General features: G+C 38.7%; 1 protein-coding gene across 1 annotated transcript in view; it reads right to left on the reverse strand.

Moving 5' to 3' along the window:
* Nucleotides 1–23,646, reverse strand: part of cntn3a.1 (contactin 3a, tandem duplicate 1) — a gene marked incomplete at both ends in the record, with an annotated part of 67,113 nt that overhangs the window by 25,612 nt on the left and 17,855 nt on the right. Inside the window, 5 exons of the mRNA XM_083974713.1 lie at nt 3,709–3,848; nt 6,889–7,073; nt 7,415–7,517; nt 8,368–8,571; nt 17,463–17,558. Of these exons, the coding sequence (XP_083830839.1) occupies nt 3,709–3,848; nt 6,889–7,073; nt 7,415–7,517; nt 8,368–8,571; nt 17,463–17,558 (728 nt within the window). The remainder of the gene's footprint in view (nt 1–3,708; nt 3,849–6,888; nt 7,074–7,414; nt 7,518–8,367; nt 8,572–17,462; nt 17,559–23,646) is intronic.

The raw sequence follows: 23,646 nt of genomic DNA on the forward strand, positions 1-23,646 counted from the left end.
GGGTGTTACAGTAATCTATTCTGCTGCTGAGAAAAGGACTTGGACAAATCCACAAGCCATTTATCTCTAGAGCTCCCTCAAAACTTGTGTCTATTTAAAGCGTAAGAGTTTCACACTCATGTCAATACAATAATCAAACCATCCAACCTTTAGGCTGTTGTAAGTGCTTACACTTTTCGGATGATCATAGTTACAAGCAATTATATAGTAATTACACACCCATGGAGTCTTTTTCAATAGCCTGTAGTAAAGAAGAAGAAGTACTAAGCCAACCAGTAATATTAAGACCATTACTCTTTTATTAATCCTAGCTCATGTTTCCTCACTTGGTACAGAATAATGTTTTTTATTGGAGTGTGGTTTACTGTGTTTTAATGGTGTCTACAATTATTGTTCTGTTGTTCCTGTGGGTCAATAAATAAGTAATATCAGGTCATTGTAAATTCTATTGCTTCCCAGGTGTTCTGGGAGCTGTATTTTCCCCCAACAGTACTTTCCATATGTCTTGTCTGTAGCAGCATTTAGAGTATTTGTCTTCATTTAAGGTTAACCTACCAACCATGGTTTATATCTAAAGTCAACAACCAATAAACATAGCAACAACATAATTTGTGTTGACTCTGTGGTCTATCTTGTGAAGCTGCTCCAAGACTGACCCTTCACTTTGTATAATAAATGTGCACTGTCTTTTTAAGGGAATTCCTAAACAGCCCAATTAGTGCCATAACAGCATGACATACTAGGTATTAATGTGAGAATGCTGATCTAAAAACCACTTTGAGGTGGGTAATTAGGGTTATATATGGACATTTCAGGCACTACAATCCCAACGTGTTCATTCTAAAGAATGTTCTGATCTAATTCAAGCTTTAGCCACACTTTTTCTCTCCTTGGGGGCTGGTAATTGAAACACTGCTAATTTTCTGTGGTCTTAATAGGCCCGCAGTGACTATGTAACCCCTTACTGCTTAACATAGCACTGAAACACCATCAAACAGCGGCTGAAATCAAACCTCTGCAGAACTAGTCAGGAATAAGCTGCAGGATGCTTGTTGTTTTGTTCTCCTCGAAACCTTGTAGTGTTAGAGAAAATATAATAGGTGATGCTTTTTGTGAAAGTATTCCTACCAAAAATATGAGCAGTAAATACAACACCTGAATAAAGCTCTTCCCACCGCTTCTTTTGACCTTTACAAGGTTTGGCACTGGTTTCTGCTCCCTTTTTATAGTTGTGTAAATTTAAGTGTGGCTGCACTCATTGTTCTTGCCCTTGATCTTTCCCATTCAGTGTAGCTGAACCTTTTAATGTCACTGACAAAGTAGTCCGGAGGGTCCTGCTGCCAGTCTGTCTGTCGTCTAGAATCATTACAGCACTGCTACTTGAAAAGACAAGGACTCTCCCTTAACATTAGTCAGTGACACTGCTGACGATCTTCAAAGCAGGCTCTTTCCAGGGCCCCGGCACACGATGGACACACGGCTGACCTGGCGCTACGGCTACTGCCAAAGGGGGTCCTGGGTGAGGGTGGATGAGACAGTTGAACAAGTGGAACACAAGTCTCCAGGTTTTTTGTACAGGAATAGATGCTTATATGCGTGTTCAAGGGAAAAGGGATGAGAGACCGAGAGAGAGAGAGCGCCATAGCGACTTTGAATAGATAATGGATGGTCCTTTTTAGGTTACACAGCGCAAGGGCCCAGGGGAATGAAAGAGATGAAAGAGATCTGTGTAAGTGCATGGGTTGGTGCCACTCTATGCTGTACCCATTGCCTTAGAAACCCCTCAGAGACTCAGCGGTGTCTCTATCACAATCTCTTCAGCGCTGGAGACAAATGGTGGCATTGGCCTGCTTCATGGTCATCATTAATTAAGCTCGACTCTTCTCTGATACCAGCACTGTTTCAAGTTGCAGTGCAGTCTGATCATGGTCACAGTAACTCCTTAGAAGGCAGGTCCTTGACTTTAGAGGTCAAAGGTAGAGCCGTGTCAAAAGCACACACGCACTCACTATCACCCACACTATCTGACTAAAGGCTGTGCTGGTGTAGGAGTGGAAAAATACAAGCGTGAGCAGGTCCTTGTTTCAGTGGGGTGACATTTTGAAGTGACAGCCCTCCTCTGCGCCATTTAATTCCCTTGGAGGGGGTCCAAAATGAGATGGAGAGAGACAGGAAAAAGTGGGAGGAAAAAAGCTTGAAAGGGAACGTAAGAAAGAGAGAAAGAGAGCACCGGAGATGCTGAGATAAAGAGAGAGAGTGAGAGAGGAGGACTGATCCATTCTAATGAGGAATAACAAATGGCCCCTTTGGCCTTCCTCTCCTTCTACCTCTTTCTCTACATCGCTGACCTTTGGGTTTGGAAATTGATTTACTGTTGCCGCTGTTGACGGTGGCATTTTGAAAATGGTAACACCCCTCCTCATTAATATAGCCACATGTACAGAGAATAAGTTACCTTGGCCCCACACCAAACAAATTTCCTTTATGTTATTTACAAGCCAATAGAGGAGATGCACGGGTGGAGTGATAAGTGTTTCCTGTGGTTCAGGATGCTTGGGACATAGAGGAAGTGGCCTTTGTCAGTCAGCCTATTTATTTAGATTAAAACTGTATTTACTCCACATGCAGAGGTTGTAGATACTCCTCTTCTGTGTCATGATGACCACCCATTTGGTGCAGCACTCTGCAATATTTCTCAGTGTGTGGGCATCAATAAACAACTCTATAATCTAACCAGCTCTCTATTCAAAGTACAGAAAACCAAACCCACCTGCCCATTTAAAAAAAAGAAAAAGTCAACAAAAAACAACAGGCATCAGGCTCATTACCCAATCAAAACACTGACTATTGGTGACCATGATTTACTAGAACTGTTCCTTTTAGGCAGAAAAAACACACACACTCACAACAGCAACACAATAACATGAACTGAGGTAAATTGCCTAAATGCAAAATATATTTCAAATGATAAGGCATTTTCCACCCTCCCCTGAGAGAAGAGACTTTTAATGACAAAATTGAGAGGAGAAGATAGGAGAGATTGAGCGATAAATTGTCGAGTCCCTGGTTGATGACAGGCAGAAAATGGCCTCACTTTGGCTTCTTTGCAAAACACATACACACACCCTCCCCCAACACATACGCACACATTTTTGATGCCAAATTTAGTCAAAAGCAAATACAGCCATATCAAAGTGACATGTTCTTGCCAAGTATAAGCCAATGAGTTGGAACCATTATGAGCTTCTGAACAAAATGAATCCAGCAAACAGTGTGATAATGCAAAGTGCATCCTTTAAGTAAAATGGTTCTGAACACGGCCATCTTATCAGCTTTCATCTTACACATTACATTACGCTTGTCTCCACTCACTGAACTGCTTTGGCTGTTGTAATGACAGAAAATATTGACTCAATACTATTTAAATAGAAGCCTGTTAAATTGAGCTTTGCAGCTTTCAGTAGTCGCAATTTGTGTATTACACACCTTGATAAGACAGAGTCTTGATTAATGCTGGAGCGCACAAATTAGCACTGCTCATGTTAAGTACCAGACTACTTGTTTCTAAAATAGTTGTGTGGTTGTTGTTGATGTCTTTGTTTTTCATTCATCTACATTTGAGGCAGGCATGGGGAATCCAGTCTTCTATAATACACAGGTTCATGTTTTCTTTAACACTCACAGCAATTAAAAAGAGAAATCCCTGACCTCCATAGGATCCAGAGGCTCTCCATTCTTCAGCCAGCGGTATGAAGGTTTGGGCTTGGCATTGGCTTTACATTCCCACACCAGAGTGTCATCAATGGTCTTCTGAACATCCTGGGGCTTCTCCGTCAAGTGAGGTGGAGCTGAAAGGTCAGAAACCACATACTGTAAATTAACACCTTAATACTACACAAGCGCTTGAGCATTACCATTATGCAGCAGTGTTACAATAAATCAATCAGCCAACCAAGCAAGCAATTAGTTCATTAAAGAAGCATCCATGTGCGCAAATCATAAATCCACTTCCAATTAACCCAAAGCTGACCTCTACTTGAAAAATATATAAATAAAAATAACTGTATGAGCTTAATACTGTATGTCGGAGGTTGAATGGCTGAGACTGTTCACCTTAAGTGTAAAAGGGAAGAGGTGTAGTGGAACATTTTACTGTGATTGTTTTTGCAACCTGTGGCAAAATGAAAATACATACAACATGTGTTGTGTGCTCTCATGGAACCTTGTTTTAATGTCTTTGCAGCTGATGAACTTATCCTTGACCGTGTTAAAGAAAAGTTCTCTATCTGCATTCTTATCCAACGTTGTTTTTACTCATTAAAATGTACAGCTCCTCAACAAAGATGAACTATTAGGTTTGTTAAATTATGCTTGAATTAGTTATGTTGATATATTTTTTGGCTTTTCATGCCATTATATAGTACAGATGAAAGAGACAGGAAATTCGATGCGGGATTCGAACTGGGGCCGCCTGCAGCGAGGACTATAGCCTCTACTTCTCTTTTAAGATAATTAAATTTTTTGACTGTGATTTTTGTGATGCTCACAATGAAAGGTTTGTCATTTACTGTATTTCAGAAATACAGTTTATAGCAAAGGCTACATATCTACATTCCCTTTATGTCTTGAAACTTAAGAAATCCAGAAAGAAAATGCCGCTATATTTACGATTGTGCTCCTACTGTCATATAAATGACTAGCACCTTATCTCTGGCAACAGTGTAAGGAGATTTATGGCACTTGTGAAGCACCCACATAAATACAAGACGCCCTGCCAGGGTCAAGGGGACCGTGGCAGTTAAGTCACTCTGTCGACTTGCCTGGCTGTGTGACTTTGATAATGTAATTTTAATAATCATAATGCTTAATTGAAAAAGCATTTTTATCTTTTTTCTTTCCAGGACCAGGAAAGAGGACAGTCTCAGCTAGAATAATATCTGCAGCGCAATCCGTGTGTCAAACTGAGGCCCTCCATCCAGCCAAACCAAGGGGTTTCTATAAAAACACAGTCTCTTCTATTATTAAATCATAATATGTATGACGTATTTATACTGGTCATAATGTGCTTTGTGGATGCCAAAAGTGTTGTCTTTTGTAGTAGTTGCCTGCCAGATCCTGTCCAGAACAGTTGGTATTTTGAAGCTGCATGCCCAAAAACTTAAAAGGTGAAATAATGGCACCAGCAGCTGACAATGAAAATGTCTGGTAATAAAGACGAGAGTATGTTTCAAAATTAATGGAGGTGTTTCTTGCTTATTATTTCTCTTTGTATTTCCTATCTTTGGGAACAGTGCTGCCTGCATTGCCTGAAGAGCAATTTATTTAGTAAGAAAAAAATATATTTTAAAAGCTTACAGAGAAAAAAAGAGCAGCTCCATATGCTAATTGAGATAATATTTTGTTATCAAAAAATATGCGTTCTTTATGTTATTTTCACAATGGGAAATTGCATACTTGTTATGCAATTTTGTTAGAGACCAGCAAGCAATACTGAATTAGAAATGCATCACTATACAGGGCCAAATAATACATGACACCCTGTTAACAATATTACAAATGAGACCGTCAGATATAACATAATGGAAGCCAGGGCATGACGCAAGCAGTTTCTATACAAAATCAATCTGATCGTGCGTGAGCCCATTTAAATGCAGTCAACTGCTAAACCATGATCTAATTTCATAAATCCCCTGGAACTACAGAAGGACAATTAAGTGGGAAATCGAAAGAGAAGTCACCCCTTATTGTTCCCGTGCCCGCATTGGTTGGGTGTCGCAAACACGACATCCCAATATTGATTCTCCTATTCTTCTATAGAGTTGATGGATGTCCCACAAGCGCCTGTCTATGGGAGCTTAAAATGAGATTACAGATTTTTATCACCTGGCGGCCGGCCAGTCTGCGAGGCTTTGAGATAAGACAAGACCTAAATCTTACAAGTGGAAACACAATTTCCACACAGCTACAGTAGAGGAAAGCTATGGCGGACATGCAACAATGCACCACAACAGTGATAAGTCAAAAGCTGTAAGTTGCTGAAACCTCATGATTGTGTTTACAAAGTGACCACAACACAATCGTACCATTGTCCCAAATTTCTGGGCCTCTTACTTGGCAACATCCAGTCTCTATACTTCTCTATGAACAGGCACATCTCTTTAAAGTAAAGCATTTGTAATCCCAAGCCTATCTACAGGTACTGTGAGCATTTCATCTTACCCACAGGTGCTGAAAAACCCTGTATTATCATATCAAAGGCAGCCTCCTTCACAGGAAAGAAAAATCTGGATTTGATGATTTCAGTCAAGTACATCCCTACAGGGCCTTGTGGGCAGACATCATCAATGCATAAACTGCAAAATAATGGAGAGAGAAACTATAAAAATCCTTCATCAAAGGCCATTAAAAGCTTTCCCAGAATATGGGCCATAAGTCCAGTGTTGGTAAGGGAAAAATCACCTCTCCCTGAAAGGGGGTATAAATCTGTGTGCACTACTGCCCATGTTAGCTGCTGGCACAATAAAGATCTTGTCAAAAATGAACTACTGGTAATAGGTTAATTTACTACCACATTCCACTATATGATGCCGTTATATATGAGTTCTAATAAAAACTACAGATTGCATGACAACAAATAAAAAAATTTGTTAGACTCACACCAAAGCTGGCCTTTGATTCTGCAACATTTTCAATCAGGTCCAGTATTAGTGAACCTTTGAGACTATGAATCAATGGGTAGAAGATTTGGTAAAAGCCTATAAATGCACATGATATGTTGGGGAGACAACTGACAGGTTGATAGCATAAGATATTTTCTTGTTGCCTAGAGAAGAAGAGTGAAGTAAAGTTAAGTTTTCGATCAGTCAGCGAAACCATCCTCCTACTCACCATAGAAAGACAGCTTTCCTTTCACTGAGTTTCTTCCTCTGCTGTTTTCAGCTACACATTCATATATCCCTGCATCCTCCTGTTGGAAATATGGGATCTCTAAAACTCCGCTGGCTTTATTTATGTCCACCTTCCTGCCAAAAGATGCTCCATCCACTCTTCGCCAGCTGATGGTTGGCACTGGGCTAAAGGTATGAAAATATAACACACACAGCAATGCCATGACATGAAAAATACTCCTCAAGATTGTTTTATCTAGAGATCTGGCTTAGTTGAAGGCATATAATACATTACATAAAATATACATAAAATAACAATGAATATTGGAAAACACGGACACAGTATGTCAATGTTAAATTAATCTGAAACTGGGGAGCATTTCTTCTCTGCATATTCTGGGTGCACTAAAAAAAGGTGTCATTAACGTTTCATTCACTTTACGAGGGTTTCCATGCAACTTACATTGGTACAGTAAACAATAAATGGCATAGTGATGACTGGCATAACAATGCACAGTGGGACGTACTTTCCGAGTGCAAAACATTCCAGTTTGACAGTTGAGCTCTTGGCGACAGGAACAATTTCAGGGAACTGAACTTCGATTTTTGGCTCGTATTCACCCATGACACCTGGAGTCACAAAGAGAAACACAGAATTGATGCCACACGATAAGGGATTGCTTTCAGTTTAAGGCCTGAAAAGGTCACAAAATCAAAACAAAGCTTAGGCAACGACTGTGTTGGCAAAAATAAACAGTGATTCAGTTGCTTTGACAACTTTGTATTGTTTCCATGGGCTTAAATTTCTGCTTGTTTTTGAGATTGAAAATACAAACTTTCACACTAAGCCTACAGTATTTTGGTGGTCTACATACTGTAGCACCAGGCATCTGCCAAGCATAATTACAAGCCTATCTCGCTTTGGACATGAAAAGAGAAAGATGAAATGTTGCAGTTGCTCGTTGCCTCTTGAGCTTGACACCAGTTCTCCGTGGGCTCTCTTTTCCAAATCGGTCAGCTAGATAAGAGTCAAAGAAAAAAACTTTGATGATCTGATCAGCCAGACTGTTTTACCAAGAGACTCACCGCTCTTTTGGGGGTACTGGGCAGCAAAACCATGCAGTCTTCTTACATTTCAACACAGTGTAATGTGTAATTTCACACAACTATGTATCTTATCTCAAACATGCTAAACAGACAGTAAACAGTTTCATTTTGTGAGCCAAGTCACGGGAATAAATGAGCAACAGATGATGCAGTTTGCTGGCAACAGTTAACCAGCAACGGGCAAAATCAGTGTTTGCCAGCTTAAACTTTAACCTTTTAAAACGTGTTATCTTGCCAGCTACAGCTAATTAAAGTCAAAACATTTGCAATTTGGAAGTTGCACAAAATTGTATTTGTGAAACAAAAAATAAACCACTGTTTCTTCTCTGCTTTGTGCTCACTGCATAGTTCAGTAAGGGTTGTAAGTCCATACCATCTACCCGTAGCACTAGGGGGGTTGGAGGTCCTTGTACACTGCTTTTGGTGACTGTGTTGGTGACTACACAAGTGTAGTTGCCCACATCGGAGGGCTCCACTTTGGCAATGTAAAGATTGCCTGTCTTCTGGGACACAAATCGCCGTGTGTCCTGGATGACAAAAGACGGGTATTCATTGAAGATCCAGGTGAAGGTGAGCTCTGTGAACAAAGTCAAAAACACAAACTGCATTTTTACATCATCCACACCTGTGCAGCCATATTATATGCATCATTAGCTGTCTCATCATTGCAGTTCAAGTGCATGCCTTCAGGTATAAAACAATTAGTGGATTACACTGGTCGCCCCCCATGATTATAAACACAATTCATAATTGAACAGCTTCTTACTAACTGTTTCACAGGTACAATATGTTACATGTCACACTGAGAGTATGAATGACTCACTCTTCAGCTTAGAAGAGAACTGGAAAGGTTGGGTGGAAAAATGAGGAGTACATGGTAAAATGATTAAGCATGTACAGACTCATAACAGACTCCATTGAGGCAGTGGAAAAGCAAACACTAGTGGAGGCAAGAAATAAGAGTTGTTCTGATTCAGACACAAGTACTGGAAATGTCTTGGATACTGCCGAAAATACTGGTATTGGTATTGTAACAGTTCGTGAGTGAGAGTCGGTCGTGTGAGCAGGAAAAACAGTATGTTAATGTCCACAAAAATAGTTCACTTGGGACTTCACTCTTGCCCTTTTATTGAGCCGAACACTTCATTCTATCATACATGACAAAGAAGCGGTCTCACTTTACTCACTGTTAGCTGAGTTAAGAAGAAGAAAAAGGAGAAACCATAGGGAGAAACCGGGCAGCTCAGTAAGCTAATGGCGTCCACTCATCGGGTAGCCTTCTTCTCAACTGAAAACAAAACAACGCGGCGCGACGCTCAATGACGTCCCGGTGCCGCCACGCTTACGTTCTTAAAGGAACATTTACAACTGTTACAGTATACAAATACAAATTACTTTAGTAATCACCAAAGGAAAATTCATTTGTCTTGCAGAAAGATCTCAGAAATTTGCTGGGCAAAAGTTCCTGGAAAACGCCCTTTGTTTGTGTGCTATTCTATTATCATTGTATTTCATTTTATATTAACTTATTCAACTTCTGCTTGGGATTTTTTTCTTTTAACAAGGCTGTATTTACAAATACAGAGACTTATTATGTACAGATTGTATATTTTACAAAAAAGGAAACAACAAAGCAATCAGCATCATCCTTTGAGGCTGTCATGTAGCAGCAAAGGACCTTAAATCAACCCTTAAGCTGCATCTGCTGCATGAAGAATTGTACAGTATAATGCCAAATAAATCCAATGTATACCCATCTCATGTTACTCAGAAATGATAACACCAAGTTTTCTATTCATCACTCATGATAACAAGTTTCTGAAAGACTCCCAGTACTATCAACCGAATGGAATGCAGTCACAGAAGCTATGCACTAACAATCAGCAACATTATAAAAACGAATGATGGTGTTTTGACATATTGACACAAGGATAGATTGCTATGGACCATATTGCATCCCTGTCCCAAAAGCAATCTTGGCTGTTGGTAAAAACTTGTCTAAGCGATGACTCGGCACAACAGGACAGGGAATAATTGAGACGTGAGTTGGACACTCATCTACTGACTCAGTGTTGCTCTGCTCTTTAGGGCTCGAGGACATGTGGGATTGAACATATAACTGTAAACCTTGCAAATCATGATGTGACACAGTATCTTCAGAAACTTGTATGATGTGCATGTGAGAGTGCATTTTTTTTTTTGTACCAAGTACAGCGTAGGTGTTTTTTTTAATGTTAGTTGCACATGTGAGGACAAACTGACCCTGTGATCATACAAAGAACACAACAAGATTGCAGCTTCACACCTGTCTTTCTTTTTTTGTCACATTTTAATTCCAGTAGGGTCGATCATTTTACAATAAATCAATCCTGTAGATTTATTTTACATGTCTGCTAACAATTAGAAAGGTGTTTGGGGGCGTGGCGGGGGGGGGGACTCATATCTAAGAGTCTTATGTGAACTGTTTAGAAGCTTTGGTCAGAGCTAGAACTAAGAATGGTATCAATCTTTGCATCTAATTTACTGCAAAGAAAAAAGAAAGCGTTATTCCAAATAGTGAATTAATCATTTAATGGTTTCACAGACATAACAAGAGGAGTTTCACATCTCTTGCAGTCTCCAAGTTACTGTGACTTGTAACAACCATGGCTCTTTGGCTTGATCCGTCCAACCCACACAGGAGAGCAGCTGTAAAAATCCTCCTCTTCCCTAAATAATAAATCCCAGCTCTCATCCTCACAAAGTTATTCATATTTAATGTCTATTTTTGAAACAATACCTTCTTAAGCTGCATGCAGGGCATGACAAACTGGAACAACAGCAAATAAGAGGTTACTAATTGGTTAGTTAAAGATTCATGGTGAGAAACAGGAAGCAGGAAATAGGAAGTGGAAAGCACCATTTGGTTTTACTTGATGATTTGACTTAAGAGCCTTCTGCGGATGGACGGTAATGGAATAATGCAATCATGAGTGACAGTGAGTGGCAGATTTTCATTGTGGTTCCATTTAGCCCTTGTATAATGAACAGGCAGCATCAATTCCCCCCTAATGATCTGAGAGGGAGAGAGAAATGGAACATGACAGGCCAAGGACATATTGAATCCAGAGTAGATTTTTTTTAAGAGTGTGTATTGTATCAAAGAAACGTATATGGGCAACTTGTGTCAAAGTTTGTACTCCCAAGTCTGTTCCCCGGACGGTAACAACCATTAACCAGGGGTACCTATCTGTATTCATAACACACAAGTTCACTCTACGAAATGGCTTAGGTCACGCACATGGGAAAAATGCCTGCAAGCTATGTGTGTTGTTACTAGCCAGCGAGCAGCCTCTGTTTTGGGGTAGATGCACTGGATAGAGAGAGAACAAGAGATTTCAGCCTTGAGTAAATCTAAAAGGCCTGTTTCCATTAGTGAAAGGAGGTCAGATGCATTAGGTCCTGGGCGCACCACAGTCATTCAGACCCTCTCAGAGCAAAAAGACAACATATACTGACATTTGATGCAAATGCAGCACAGAGAAGTGAAGGAACGCTGCTGGATTCCTCTTAGATATATGACAATATTTTGGTCATTCTTTAAGAGCAACTTCAAACTGCCTCTCTGTTTTAGAGCATCCTGTTCTACACCAGACTACTTCCTGCAGCTGTCTTGAGGGTTTTCAGGCATCGTTAAAATGAAATAATGGCTTCCTGAATCATGCATGGGATATTGAAATCCTTTAAGGAGGAGATGAGGCAGATCCTTGTCTGAGGCTGCATTGAGCTGATCATGAAATGTGTCCTGTCACCCTTTATGGGAGCATGTTTCTCACTTTTCCAACACTTCCCGTCTATTTAAATTCCTTTTTTTTTTTTTTCAAAAGTGGAACAACACAGTCAAAGTGCTGTAAATAATACATCAGCCCATTATTCATCCTAGCATTATGCATGTATGCATCACAACATCCTAGTGTATCCATATAATATTCCTCATATTTGACAAGATCTTTTGAGTCCTTACATTCTTGTTTTTTTTTTATCATATCTTTGTCTAAAAGTCAAAATATTCACCAATTCTCTGCTAACTCTAATCCAACTAAGAAGATGCCATTTAATAGATCTACCTCTTGATTTCAAAATTTTCTCTTTTAAATGAAGACTGGAACTTCACAAAAAAATATTTGGAGAAGTTCAACTATTTATTGATACTTGAACTTGACACTAGTTCAGACATTGTTCTAATTTTTCTGTCTACCAGTACAGCTACAGTATCAAATTATTTACATTTTACACAAAGCAGTATATTCATTACTTTTTGTAGTCACAATGAGGGGGTGAATGAGGACAAGGGTATGTGACTGGAAAGTGTGTGGGTGTTTGTGTTATGTGTATAAATGTGTGACCATGTAACCACATCTAGATGGATGTCTCCTTACCATAACAGATATGGTCATGCTGGCCTTTTAGCTAAGATGTTAGGAAATTGCACATGATTCATCCAAAAGCACATCTCAACATCCTCAACATCACCATCGATAGGCATAATCTACAATGGCAGGTGCTGAAAATGTTGTCAGAAAATGGATCATTCCAACCACTGCGCTAGGTCTCCAGAGAAAAGATATGATCCATCACAACAAGAAGGAATGAAGGGGCTGCCGGTGTAAATAAAAGCAGTCTGTACGTTACTGGTCGGCTGGACAAAAGCAATTCCGGCTGTGCATATTTGATATGAGGAAAACAGCAGGGATGTGAACTGACCCAGTTTGAATGAATTTGAACAAGATTAGCAATTACTCAGCCAAATACAATTACTGTTGACAGTTAGAGAGCAATGATAATGCATGTTGGATTTTGAATTTTCTCGGATTATCATATCAGATGCCTTGCATTACATTTGACTATATTTGTTTCATCCTTTTCAGGTCGGGACAAAATCTGTCTCTTCCTCCATATTTTACCTCTGTTGTAGTTCTTGATCTCATAATGTCTGTTACATCATTTTCAATCATTTCAATAGTATGTTGAACTTTATGATAAAATAACTACCCAAGGAAAATGTTGGAAAAAACACCAACAGGGACAACCTTCCACTCCGAAACACCGCTGTTCCGAAACCCCCCACACTGCTGCAGCCACTGCTCCTGCTGATAGCAGACTTTTCAATAGCCTTTTCGGAATAGCGAGGTCTTTAGAAAAAATGGGAACCCCAGCCATTACGAAGATTTTCAGAACGGCGGGGTTTCGGAAGGGCAGGGTGTAACCAAAACAAACAAATTTGTGGCTGTCAGTAGATGGGACACAGTCACAGATTGTCACTGTAAAAAGACACATGCATGCTTTTGACATGCTCATAAAACTGTCACTTATTTTGGCAAATGTAAAATAAAAGTATAGAAAAACTTTGGCTATGTGATGTGTGATATTAAAACCTTGATGCACAAAAAAGAATCATTTTATCTAAACCAAAAATGAGGGATTACCTTTGGTTGAACATGTTATACTGATAAGTATTTATTTCTTGTATATTACAATTTGTATTTTCTGCCCAAAACGGTGAGAAATGTTTTATTTTTAAGTTTTGGTGTTTATGTTTCTTTTTAAGTAACAGTGACATTTACTTATTCTGTTTGAATTCAGAGGACCCTGAGAGATTAATGGTTATTATGGAAATGGAAATTAGCCTTTGGCTACACTCCGGCTTGCTTACATCTTATTCCTAGTGAAGAAATGTCCATTAGCATGCATTGTCCCTCCCAAATAAACTAATAATAAAAAAATAAATACAATTATTAAGTAGGGACAGCAATTTCGCTCAATAATCCAAGTAACAGAGTTCTTCAGTTATTTGTTGTTTTTTATCATACACTTTCTATAGTACACATGTGGTCTAATTATGCAAATAAAACTGCTCCTGTTTCATTCCTACAGTAGTCCCTCAGGCCGAGCTTCTTCACAAAGTCTTTAAATGAGCATGCCAACATTAATACACTTGAAATAAACTGAAAAGTAAGAGGAGAACTGTAGCTAATAGAGCGATGGAACAAGCAGTGATGCAATCATCAACATACATCTGTACAACACTTATCAACTCTACAATGGTAATACAATATTTCTATCTAACGAGAGGAGGCATTTTCTCTAATGACAGTGTGAGACATATTGTGGCACTAAAGTATTAGGTCTGTGTTTCCTCTGCATCTTCGATAATTAAATAAATAATGATGGGCCTACAGATTTAATGGTAGTGTGTGGATGTAGTTATGATTCCTCTTTAAGAGCAGGTAAAGGCTTTGTATTAGACTTGATGCGACAGATATGGGCCAGGTGCAATGTAACTGTGTGGGTTACTGACATCAAGCCCTCCAGGACTATAGTCCAAAATCATCAGTGTCATGTTGGTGGGTAGTCCAAAGGGAGTTTGGAGCATACATAAAAAGAACCAACTTTTCTAACAAATGACAGACACGAAGAACATGAATTATTGAATAGAGTTATTGAATAAATCTATTAACATTTCCCTGAAGACAAGAACATCAAGACCCAGATATCATATCTCCAGTGATTTTGTCACACTGTGGCACATCTTGGTAAACATTTGCAATTTTGTCAAATATGCAAAATCACAGTTAAAACAAAGCAGTTGAAGTCTTGCATCAGATGATGAGTTTCTATAGAGCGAGATTACATTTTTGTAATAATATAAACAAAACCATGTCCCTAAATCCTCCTTTTGCGTGAGAGTATAAAGGACAAAGAGTCTAGAGACACGGGTGGTTTAACCATCTGTTAGTTAAAAGGTAACACAAAACATTTCATCACTGATGAAAGAAAAAAAAACAAGAGTATTCACTTGATTAGGAGGTGAGTTACAAAGGTTCTTAAAGGACAAACATGTTGTCAGTTTTCTCGCAGTGGTGAAGCGCCCACCTGCTGTACATGTTAATAAATTGTTATGACACTATGAGCCTTATGAACTCTGGACAAGGTCATTCAACACTTCCAGTCCTTTCCAGAGCCAAGCAGCAGCACTCCTGAATAATTCCTGAGGAATTCTTTGAAAATGTGAAAATAAGTAGTGCCTGAAGTCAAAATCTCCCTTGGCCTTGTTCCTGTATGTAACACAAAATCTCTCAAATCTAAAGAGAAAACACCTTTGAAATGTATTTCGTATCGGTTGGGTAATACCCCGCTTGTGCCATGCTGTATATGCTTCTCTGTTTGGCACTCTGTACCTGGCACATCTTAGTAATATTACATTTTAATTGAGATTAAATCACATTCTAATTTGTATGCCCCATCTTGTGCTCACACAACAGGAATATGAAATTAACACAGGAATCATTTGCTTTTAATAGAAATAGATACACCTCTATATAATGAAGTCCATTATCGGTGTACTAATAGTACAATGCACTACACATAAATAACTGAGTAATGTTCTTCTAACAACACGATACAACATTTACTGAGTTGATTACCTTTATCAAACATGTAGATAAATAATGCATTTTTTGTTTTGTTTTACTCAAAGGGAGTTTAAATGTGACTATGACTGTTCATTCTATCTCTCCTCTTTCTCCTCCTCTCCTCTGACAAACACTTGTTGTCTGTTTGTGTGCTGTGTGCAAATCACCCCAAAGAATTTGGCACATGTAATCCATCCAAGGAGAGGTCAGTCAATGTCAACTCAATTCTGTGACCAGTGCTAAAAAGATGGTGAACCAAAAAGGTTGCCATATGTTTTGTCAGTGCTCTTACATAAAGAAAGCAATCTCCCTCTTCCAAATTGTAAACATTAACCTGGTACAGTACATATGCCATTGCATTATGTTTCTAGAAATAAACCAGACAGAATTTTTGCAGACGGGTCATTATCTTAACAAAATTGATTTTTTTTTCCCCCTGGGAATAATGAATAAACTATTGAATTTAAATTGCTGTGCCCAGATTTTTCAAAATATTTTTGGACACTGTCATGACATTGCTACTGCAGCCAAACACTCCTGACAATGCTGCTGTTTTGTTTTGGCATTTTGACACCTTTCACCAGGAGATGTGTCTAGAAAAGAAAAGGCATTACACTACAAGGCTGCCAAATGTAAGCATATGGCTCATTGTTCCAGCTTTTCCTGTCAACACAAGGTGAGATGTCCCAATATAAGATACAGTATACAGAACAAAGCTGCACACAATTAGCCCTACTGTAAGGTTTGTGATAAAACACACACACACACACACACACACACACACACACACACACACACACACACACACACACACACACACCTGATCCTATTCTTATTGCAGCTAAAAATAACATAGTAGCACATGGTTGACTTATGTTTACTCAAGATGACACCAAATATTGGTTTGTGCCCAGTATCCACTTTCACTAACACAAGTACTATTTGTCAGTTTATTAACTGATTCTCAGTGACACTGCTGTTAACAATAAACTTGTCTTTTCTATGTCCATTTACAAAATGTACTATTATAAATTATAAATATTTACTATCATAAAGTTAGATTTCCTTCAGTACAATGGAATATTTTTGTTAGCTTCACATGTGCCATTATATTGAGATTTATTGAGATAGATAAACATTTTCGCTGATCCAGTATAGGCAGAATTCCTAATTGCCAAAGTGTTCGATAGATTTAGGCTACACTTGTTCAACAGAGAAAATCAATACCTCAGTGACTAATCTTTATAAATTGAGTTGGCTTTCAGTCATGAATATGGGATAAGGAATTATGTTACGATGAAATCATAATGAAATGATTCCACCAAAAGTTGACACAATAATGTTTAAAGGAGTAATAGTAGTATTCATGATGATAATAAAAAAAATAATACCAATAATGGTAACCATTATCATCATCATAGCTTTTTTTCCACTCCTATCCTATTATTATTAAGTGGCTCATTCAATTCAACTTCATATTTACAGTAAAAACACTTTAATGATACTCCTTTAAAGATAATGGCAGTATGTTACAATGGAGGACTACTTTAAGCCTGCCCACCTGGTAATACAAAAGCCAATCTTCAGACCCCGGTGTAGAGGTTAATAGCACTGGATGCTAACTCACATTGATAATGTCGTGGAAGCAAAGGGCTGATGTGAAGCAAACAAAGCACCTTCAGAGAGAAGCTCCATTACTCAGCCTGGCAGGGCCCCAGCCACAGACAGCCTCTCTAGTCTGCATGCCAAAGTTTTCCCTCGCCCCCATTGAAAATCGGGCTCACAGGCCAGAATGTCCCAAAGTAAAAATGACTCACTCCACTGATCTCAACAACATAAACAAACAGCCAGGAGATATGAGGGGGAGAGCACAAACATGACTTCCACTTTGTCCAGATAAACACAGTAAGGATGAGGAATCAGAGAAGTCCACATTTCTGTAAAACTGATAGTGACTCTTCACTGCAGCACAAACGACCGGCAGGTACAAATTTAAATTGCGTAAGAAATAACTTACCTCCAGAGTGGTGGGGCGGGCCACACAGTAAGACCACTCCTTGACCTTCACGAACCCTCACTGGACTTCTTCTCTGCGTCTTGAAGTTCTCCAAGTCTGCTTACCACAACACAAAAGCAATAAAGAAAAAACAATCAATTCATTATGAAGCCATAAGCACACAATAAGCAAACACCTGCCTCTCTGTTTACAGAGATAAAATGCACTACAAGTCATATCTGTGGTCACTCAATAATTTCATATCTGGTTTGAGCACGGCTACTGGCCAGACTTCAACAGTGAGACATGATACAGAACTTTTGCATATTTTATTGAACAATTCATGCTATGTTTGCATAAACACAGACATGGTGCTATGAAGTCCAGAGCACTTCTGACTGGAGCAGAAAGCAATTCCTCAAGTATAAGTCACACATGAGTGAATTTAATTGGAATGGCGTATTGTTATCACTTTCTATGTTTCATCCACTGCACACATCCAGCAACAATTAAATGACTAAGACTGAAACATCATTTGTATGGAGACCGATTACTTGTTGACAACCTGCTGAGAGAAAGCACATAGAGACAGCAATCCTTGAACACTTTGCCTTTTCATGCTTACTGTGGCTCTCAGAGCATATTTGGCTGCAGGCAGTGCAGGCAAATATGCGGCTGCCATATAATGACATAATCAAGACAGAATTCAAAAACAGAGAGAAAAAAAATGCAAAACTGACACATCCTGTGTACAAGCACAGCAGGGCGACCCTCTGCATAATAAATAAAGAATATGATCTTTGCAGACCTTGTGAGTAATGGCGGAAAATTACATCCACCATTCAACAGCTTTACATAGCTTTATAGGGGTGTGAATCTTTGGGTGGCTCATGATTCAAAATCGATTTTCAATTAAACCGATTCTTGATTTTCTTTTTGCGATTTTTAGTTTGCTTTATTAACACATGTGAAAAAGTTGAATGATGATGATGTCTACAGACTATTATATCAGAAGCCATATTTCCTCCCAAAAAAATGCACATCACATGTATCAGATTTATTCAGCAGCAATATAAAGTAAACTGCTACATGTACTGATTTTTTAAAAAGCCTGGACTGTAGGGGTGAATCTCTGGGTGTCTCTATTCGATTCAAAATCAGATCTCATATGCACATGCACATGTATCACCTGTAACAAAGGCGGTGCAAAAAAAAAAGAAAAAAAGAAAAAAGACGGCACTCCGCTGTCCCGCCAGCCCACCTGCAGCCTGTCTGCAGCGCCACAGAGGAGCTGCTGCTGGTCCTCTCTCTTCAGCCTGGTGTTTGGCTGCACTTTGTATGAGTTAAAAATGTGAAGATCTAACGTCACCTGAGCATCGATCAGCTGATCCAGAGCTCAGTGGATGTGGCTGCTCAGCTGGAGCTGGTTCACAAATGATTAAGTATAAAGCTTGTGTATGATTTCACAAATTAATTAGTAGATCATTAAATTCTTTTCATATTCGGTGCAGACAGATTGAGTGGATGCTTCAGTGCCCGATTCTTAATCTATGCCTAATTCATGGATAATACAAAATAACATACAGCCAGTCGGTGCAAAAACACATAGGGTCCCTCTGAACTAACAAAGTGTGTATGTATATATATCTATATATGTATATCCTCTAGTTCCTCAGTAAATGTGAGAAATGTGTTAATTCGCTGTTCTCATTTTATGCTGTGTATGCCTGAAATGGTTGGGGAGGCAATAATAATCAGCCTAACTTCAGGTAACATTAACTCTTACTCTGTTTATCTCTGTATAAATAAAAAATCACAGTTAGTTTTTGAATGTGCTTGCTTTCTTAGCTGAATTTCAAAAACAGAGGTAAAAAAATATTACCTGGTAGGCTAGTTTCAAATTATTTTATCAGCTTTTTAGTCTTTATAACACAAAAAGTTATGATACACCCTCTGAGCAGCACTACATCCACAGGAGCAGAAAGGAGGCCACAGTACCAGGGCCACCTGGTTAGCGTGCTAACTTCAGAAGAAGAGGATGTGAGCGAAGAGCATTAATACTGGCATTGCCTTCCACTGCTAGAGACAGCTCTTGGCAAATAGAGTAGTGAGAATTGATGCTTAACTCACAGCATTTCTTCTACTCTGATAAGTTACAGTAACTGTAGGTAATGAAACTGGCTGTGCAGCAATAGCTGAACGTACAAATAGTTCCAGTATATTGACGTTTACCAAAACATTTCCCTGATGATAGCTTAACAGAATTTAGACATCATTATTGTTAACATGTTATATAGTTGTTCTCTATTCAAAACAACATTCAAAAAAATCTTCAGTATAAGTGATGAACTGATACCAAAGAAGCAATACTGCCATCCAATGAGCTATCCCACTAAAGCAAAGTTTTAAAGTTGCCTAATTTTTCTCCCTATACCCCAACATCAGTGTTGGCTTAGAGAGCAGAATAACCGCTATCTGATAACACATTAGACTGGAGCTGCTCTGGCAGGGCCACGACCTGCTGACTCAGATAGTACATCCCATGCCGCAGTGGTAAGGACTTTGAATGGTTTCATGCGGTTGTTTCGCTGACTTTCTGCACTTTATTGTCATCCAAAAGTTGACTAATGAAATAATACAATATCCATCACAACCATTTGGTATGTGTACTGTGTGAAAGAAACTAGGTCTGCATATGCCTGGGTGCTGCCCTGTCTCTTTAACTTCTTCAGAGTCTGTCATTAGCATGGCTTTGGTAGTCTGCTCCCTGATTCATGATTTTCCAACAACTGGATAACTCTGATGAAAAGTACTGGCCTTTTCAATACGGCCTTTTTTCCTCATTAAAAAACACTGTGCATAGAGTACCATTTTTCCTGATAGTGACAGTTTTGGAAGACGTGCTGTCTACTCTATCATATTAAGATAGCCATGTAGGACCTTTTGTACAGATATTATTGAACTGAATATATTATTATTAAACATCAGTACAGACATTGGACTCAAAGAAGATGTTTTTTTCCCCAGATATTGAGATATTTCTAAAATTTCTGTGGATAGATGAAATATCTTTTAAACTGAAAAACAATTTCCTATTACATGCACATTAGTGTATTATTGCTGTTTACCAGTTACACAGGGGAAAAAGGGTCTCAACTTTAAATACCGGTAAAGTAAAGCTGCTTGTGTAAGCCGTACACAAGCAGCCTAAACGTGTGTTAAGTACCCTAAACAAGTAACTGTGCTCGGTGTTGCCTAAGGGTGTATGCTACATCTGAAAAACAGTATATCAAATTGAATATTTTATCATAATGAGGAAGAAATACTGAACAAGACATCTCCTCCTATTTGGGTGTTTTTTTGTCCCCTTACCCTTTCTGTCAGTAGGAACTATAAACAAAATATGGGATCAAATTGGCCCTTTTCTACCAAACCAGGCTCACACATTAGAAAATATCAGAGTTGCTCAACTCACAGCAAATGTGAAGCCCTCCTGATCAATATTCCTTTGGAGTATGGTGGGGCGTAAATGAGCTAGACACACTAAAAGCCAACAATGCCTGACAACCCAAGCTGTTCCGCACCCTGTGGATCATCTTATCAAGCCTATCATGGCTCTACACCTCCATGTGCTTCTCCATGGCTGGGTTCAGGCTATTTTGAGTGTTTTCAGATCCATGAAATTGGATGTGAATTTGCATTTTTGGGCTTGCTACTCCAATGTGACCCATTGTAATGAATGAGAGGAGATTGCAAAAAGGGAAGAATTGAAGCCATGCTCTTGAAGTCTTAGCTTGAGGACAATTTGTGATGTCATTACATTTGTCACCTAGTCATTGTATAAAATAAATAAAGACTTTTAAAAAGTTTCTTTATTTGAAGTTCTCTGGCTATGGTTCATTTGCCTCCATTAAGCTTCTGTCTTTTAATGAAATAAGACTAGGTCAAAACCCAGTACGTGGCTGGACCACATTGAAGGCCATTTGCCTTCTGCCTAGTGTCAGCTGGTTTCAGCCCTTTATATATTTGCTATTCTCCCAAGCTGCCGCACTGCACTGCTAAAATCCTCATTTTATAACCACAATATAATTTGACAAAATCACCATCACATAAGTTAAAGATAACAGCTGCTCTGTGATTTCAGCTAAATTTGCTTGTACAACAATCTCTCAGAGAAAGTTAGAGGTTTTCATTTATGTCAGCTGCCTTCAAACCAGTCATTCATGACAGTAAGGCTGCAGGAAGAATAGCTGCTGCGTGGCAAAAGCTAATGGGGATCAAAACAAAACAAAAAGGGTTATTGTGTATTTCTGATGTCAGCTGACCAGTTGCAGAAGGTTTGAATAGAATATATTCTTTAAAAACACTATTAACCTTTTGGCCAAAAAACTACAGATTTTAATCGGCTGATGGCTCAGGGTGAAATGTCTGGGCATCATCAATTAATATCAATCCAAAGATATTTGGATTCATCCTCATGGGACCATGTATGTTTGAACTTAATGTTATGCCAATTGATTCAAGCGTTGTAGACCAAAGTGTTGACAGGTGGGCTGACTAATAATGCCCTCCCATTAGTAAGACTGAAAGGTCGTAACTGTTTTCGAGCAGAAATGAAAATAATCGTTTCTCCTTCCTTACCATAAAAGTTATGTCTTTGTTAGCGCTCCTCGGTTGAAACAGTCATGGCTGTTGATGAGTTATTGTTAAGTGAGTCACCTCTCACCAAGCCGTGTCAAAAAGCGAATGTGAATCAGTTTAAATATAATAACGTTCCCTGATATCTTCTAAACCCATTAATGTCATAAAAGCTTCTTTCACCTAACTATTCACTTTTTTCTGAATTATTAACAAAGATGCGCTCTAAGTGCATTTTAATCGATCTCTCTTGAGAAAGTCTTGTCAATTTACTTATACTTAGATTCATGACCAGCCTCAGTTCTCAGACTAGCTCAGCTTCTTGTCTAACCACTAAACTTATACATCTATGAGAGGAGAGGAAAGGAGAGGGAAGGTGAGAGAGAGACACACCAAATGAGAGGAGGTGATGGTTTTTATCACCTATCAGAAATGCAGCTATTCATTTATATTTTTACTTTTGTCATAACAACATGACAGTTTGTTTGTTTATTGCGTTGTTTTTGTTACTTGCACTTTAAAGATTTTCGTCAGTAATGAAGTTTACACAGTTTTATTTAGTGTTGAAAAACCCTTCTGTTTACAACCACAGTCACTTCGACTATTAAAGCAAAGATTATTCGCTTCAAGGTAAGAATATTCACACAGTATTGGTTTGTGTTTGTTTTGTGATGTTTTATGCTGTCCAATCTTTACCAGAAAGCTCTTTATGCTCCTTGTTTTTTACTATTATTATTATTATTTTTATGAGTAATACCTTACATGTACAGTAGTCTACATGTTTTGTGTGGGAGGAGGAGTGAAATATGTGGAGGACATCTACACAAACCCTCATTTGACAAAACAATGTGCCTGAAAGCATTTCCAGTTGTAATTTACAGCAAACCATTTTGTCATGCAATATTGTGTGAATATTCTTACCTTGAAGTAAGTAATCTTTACTTTAATAGTGACTGTGGTTGTAAACAGAAGGGTTTTTCAACACTCAATAAAACTGTGTAAATTTCATTACTGACGAAAATCACTCAAGGGCAAGTAACAAAAACAATGCAATAAACAAACTGTCATGTTGTTATGATAAAAGTAAAAATATAAATGAATAGCTGCATTACTGATAGATGAAAACCATCACCTTCTCTCATTTGGTGTGTCTCTCACCTTCCCTCCCCTCTCCTCTCTTCTCATAGACGCATCAAGCAGTGAACCCTTAACAGTGAGTGACACATGACATTTGAGGAGTGATAAACATCAAAGGGGCCTAAGTCTTACAGAGCGCTACTGCTGGAGTCTCCTGTCAATTACAACACTGTTGTGTAGCGCAGCATTCACAAAATGCTCACTAACCTGCACGCTAGAAGATGATTTGAAACCGAGGCTGAGCACTTACTGTATAGCATCACGGCGCTGATGAGAAATGTTATTGTCCCTTCCTCAGATGCGCCCCAGCACAAAAGAGGCTTAATTTTCACCTGAGGCAACAGCAGTGACTAAACGAGTGCAGGACTAATGAAAGAGAGACAAAAAGAAAATGAAAAAAAAAAACAAGATATAGAAATCTTGCAAAGTA

Source organism: Trachurus trachurus, assembly GCF_905171665.1.
Source record: "Trachurus trachurus genome assembly, chromosome: 7".
NCBI classification, from domain to species: Eukaryota; Metazoa; Chordata; class Actinopteri; order Carangiformes; family Carangidae; genus Trachurus; species Trachurus trachurus.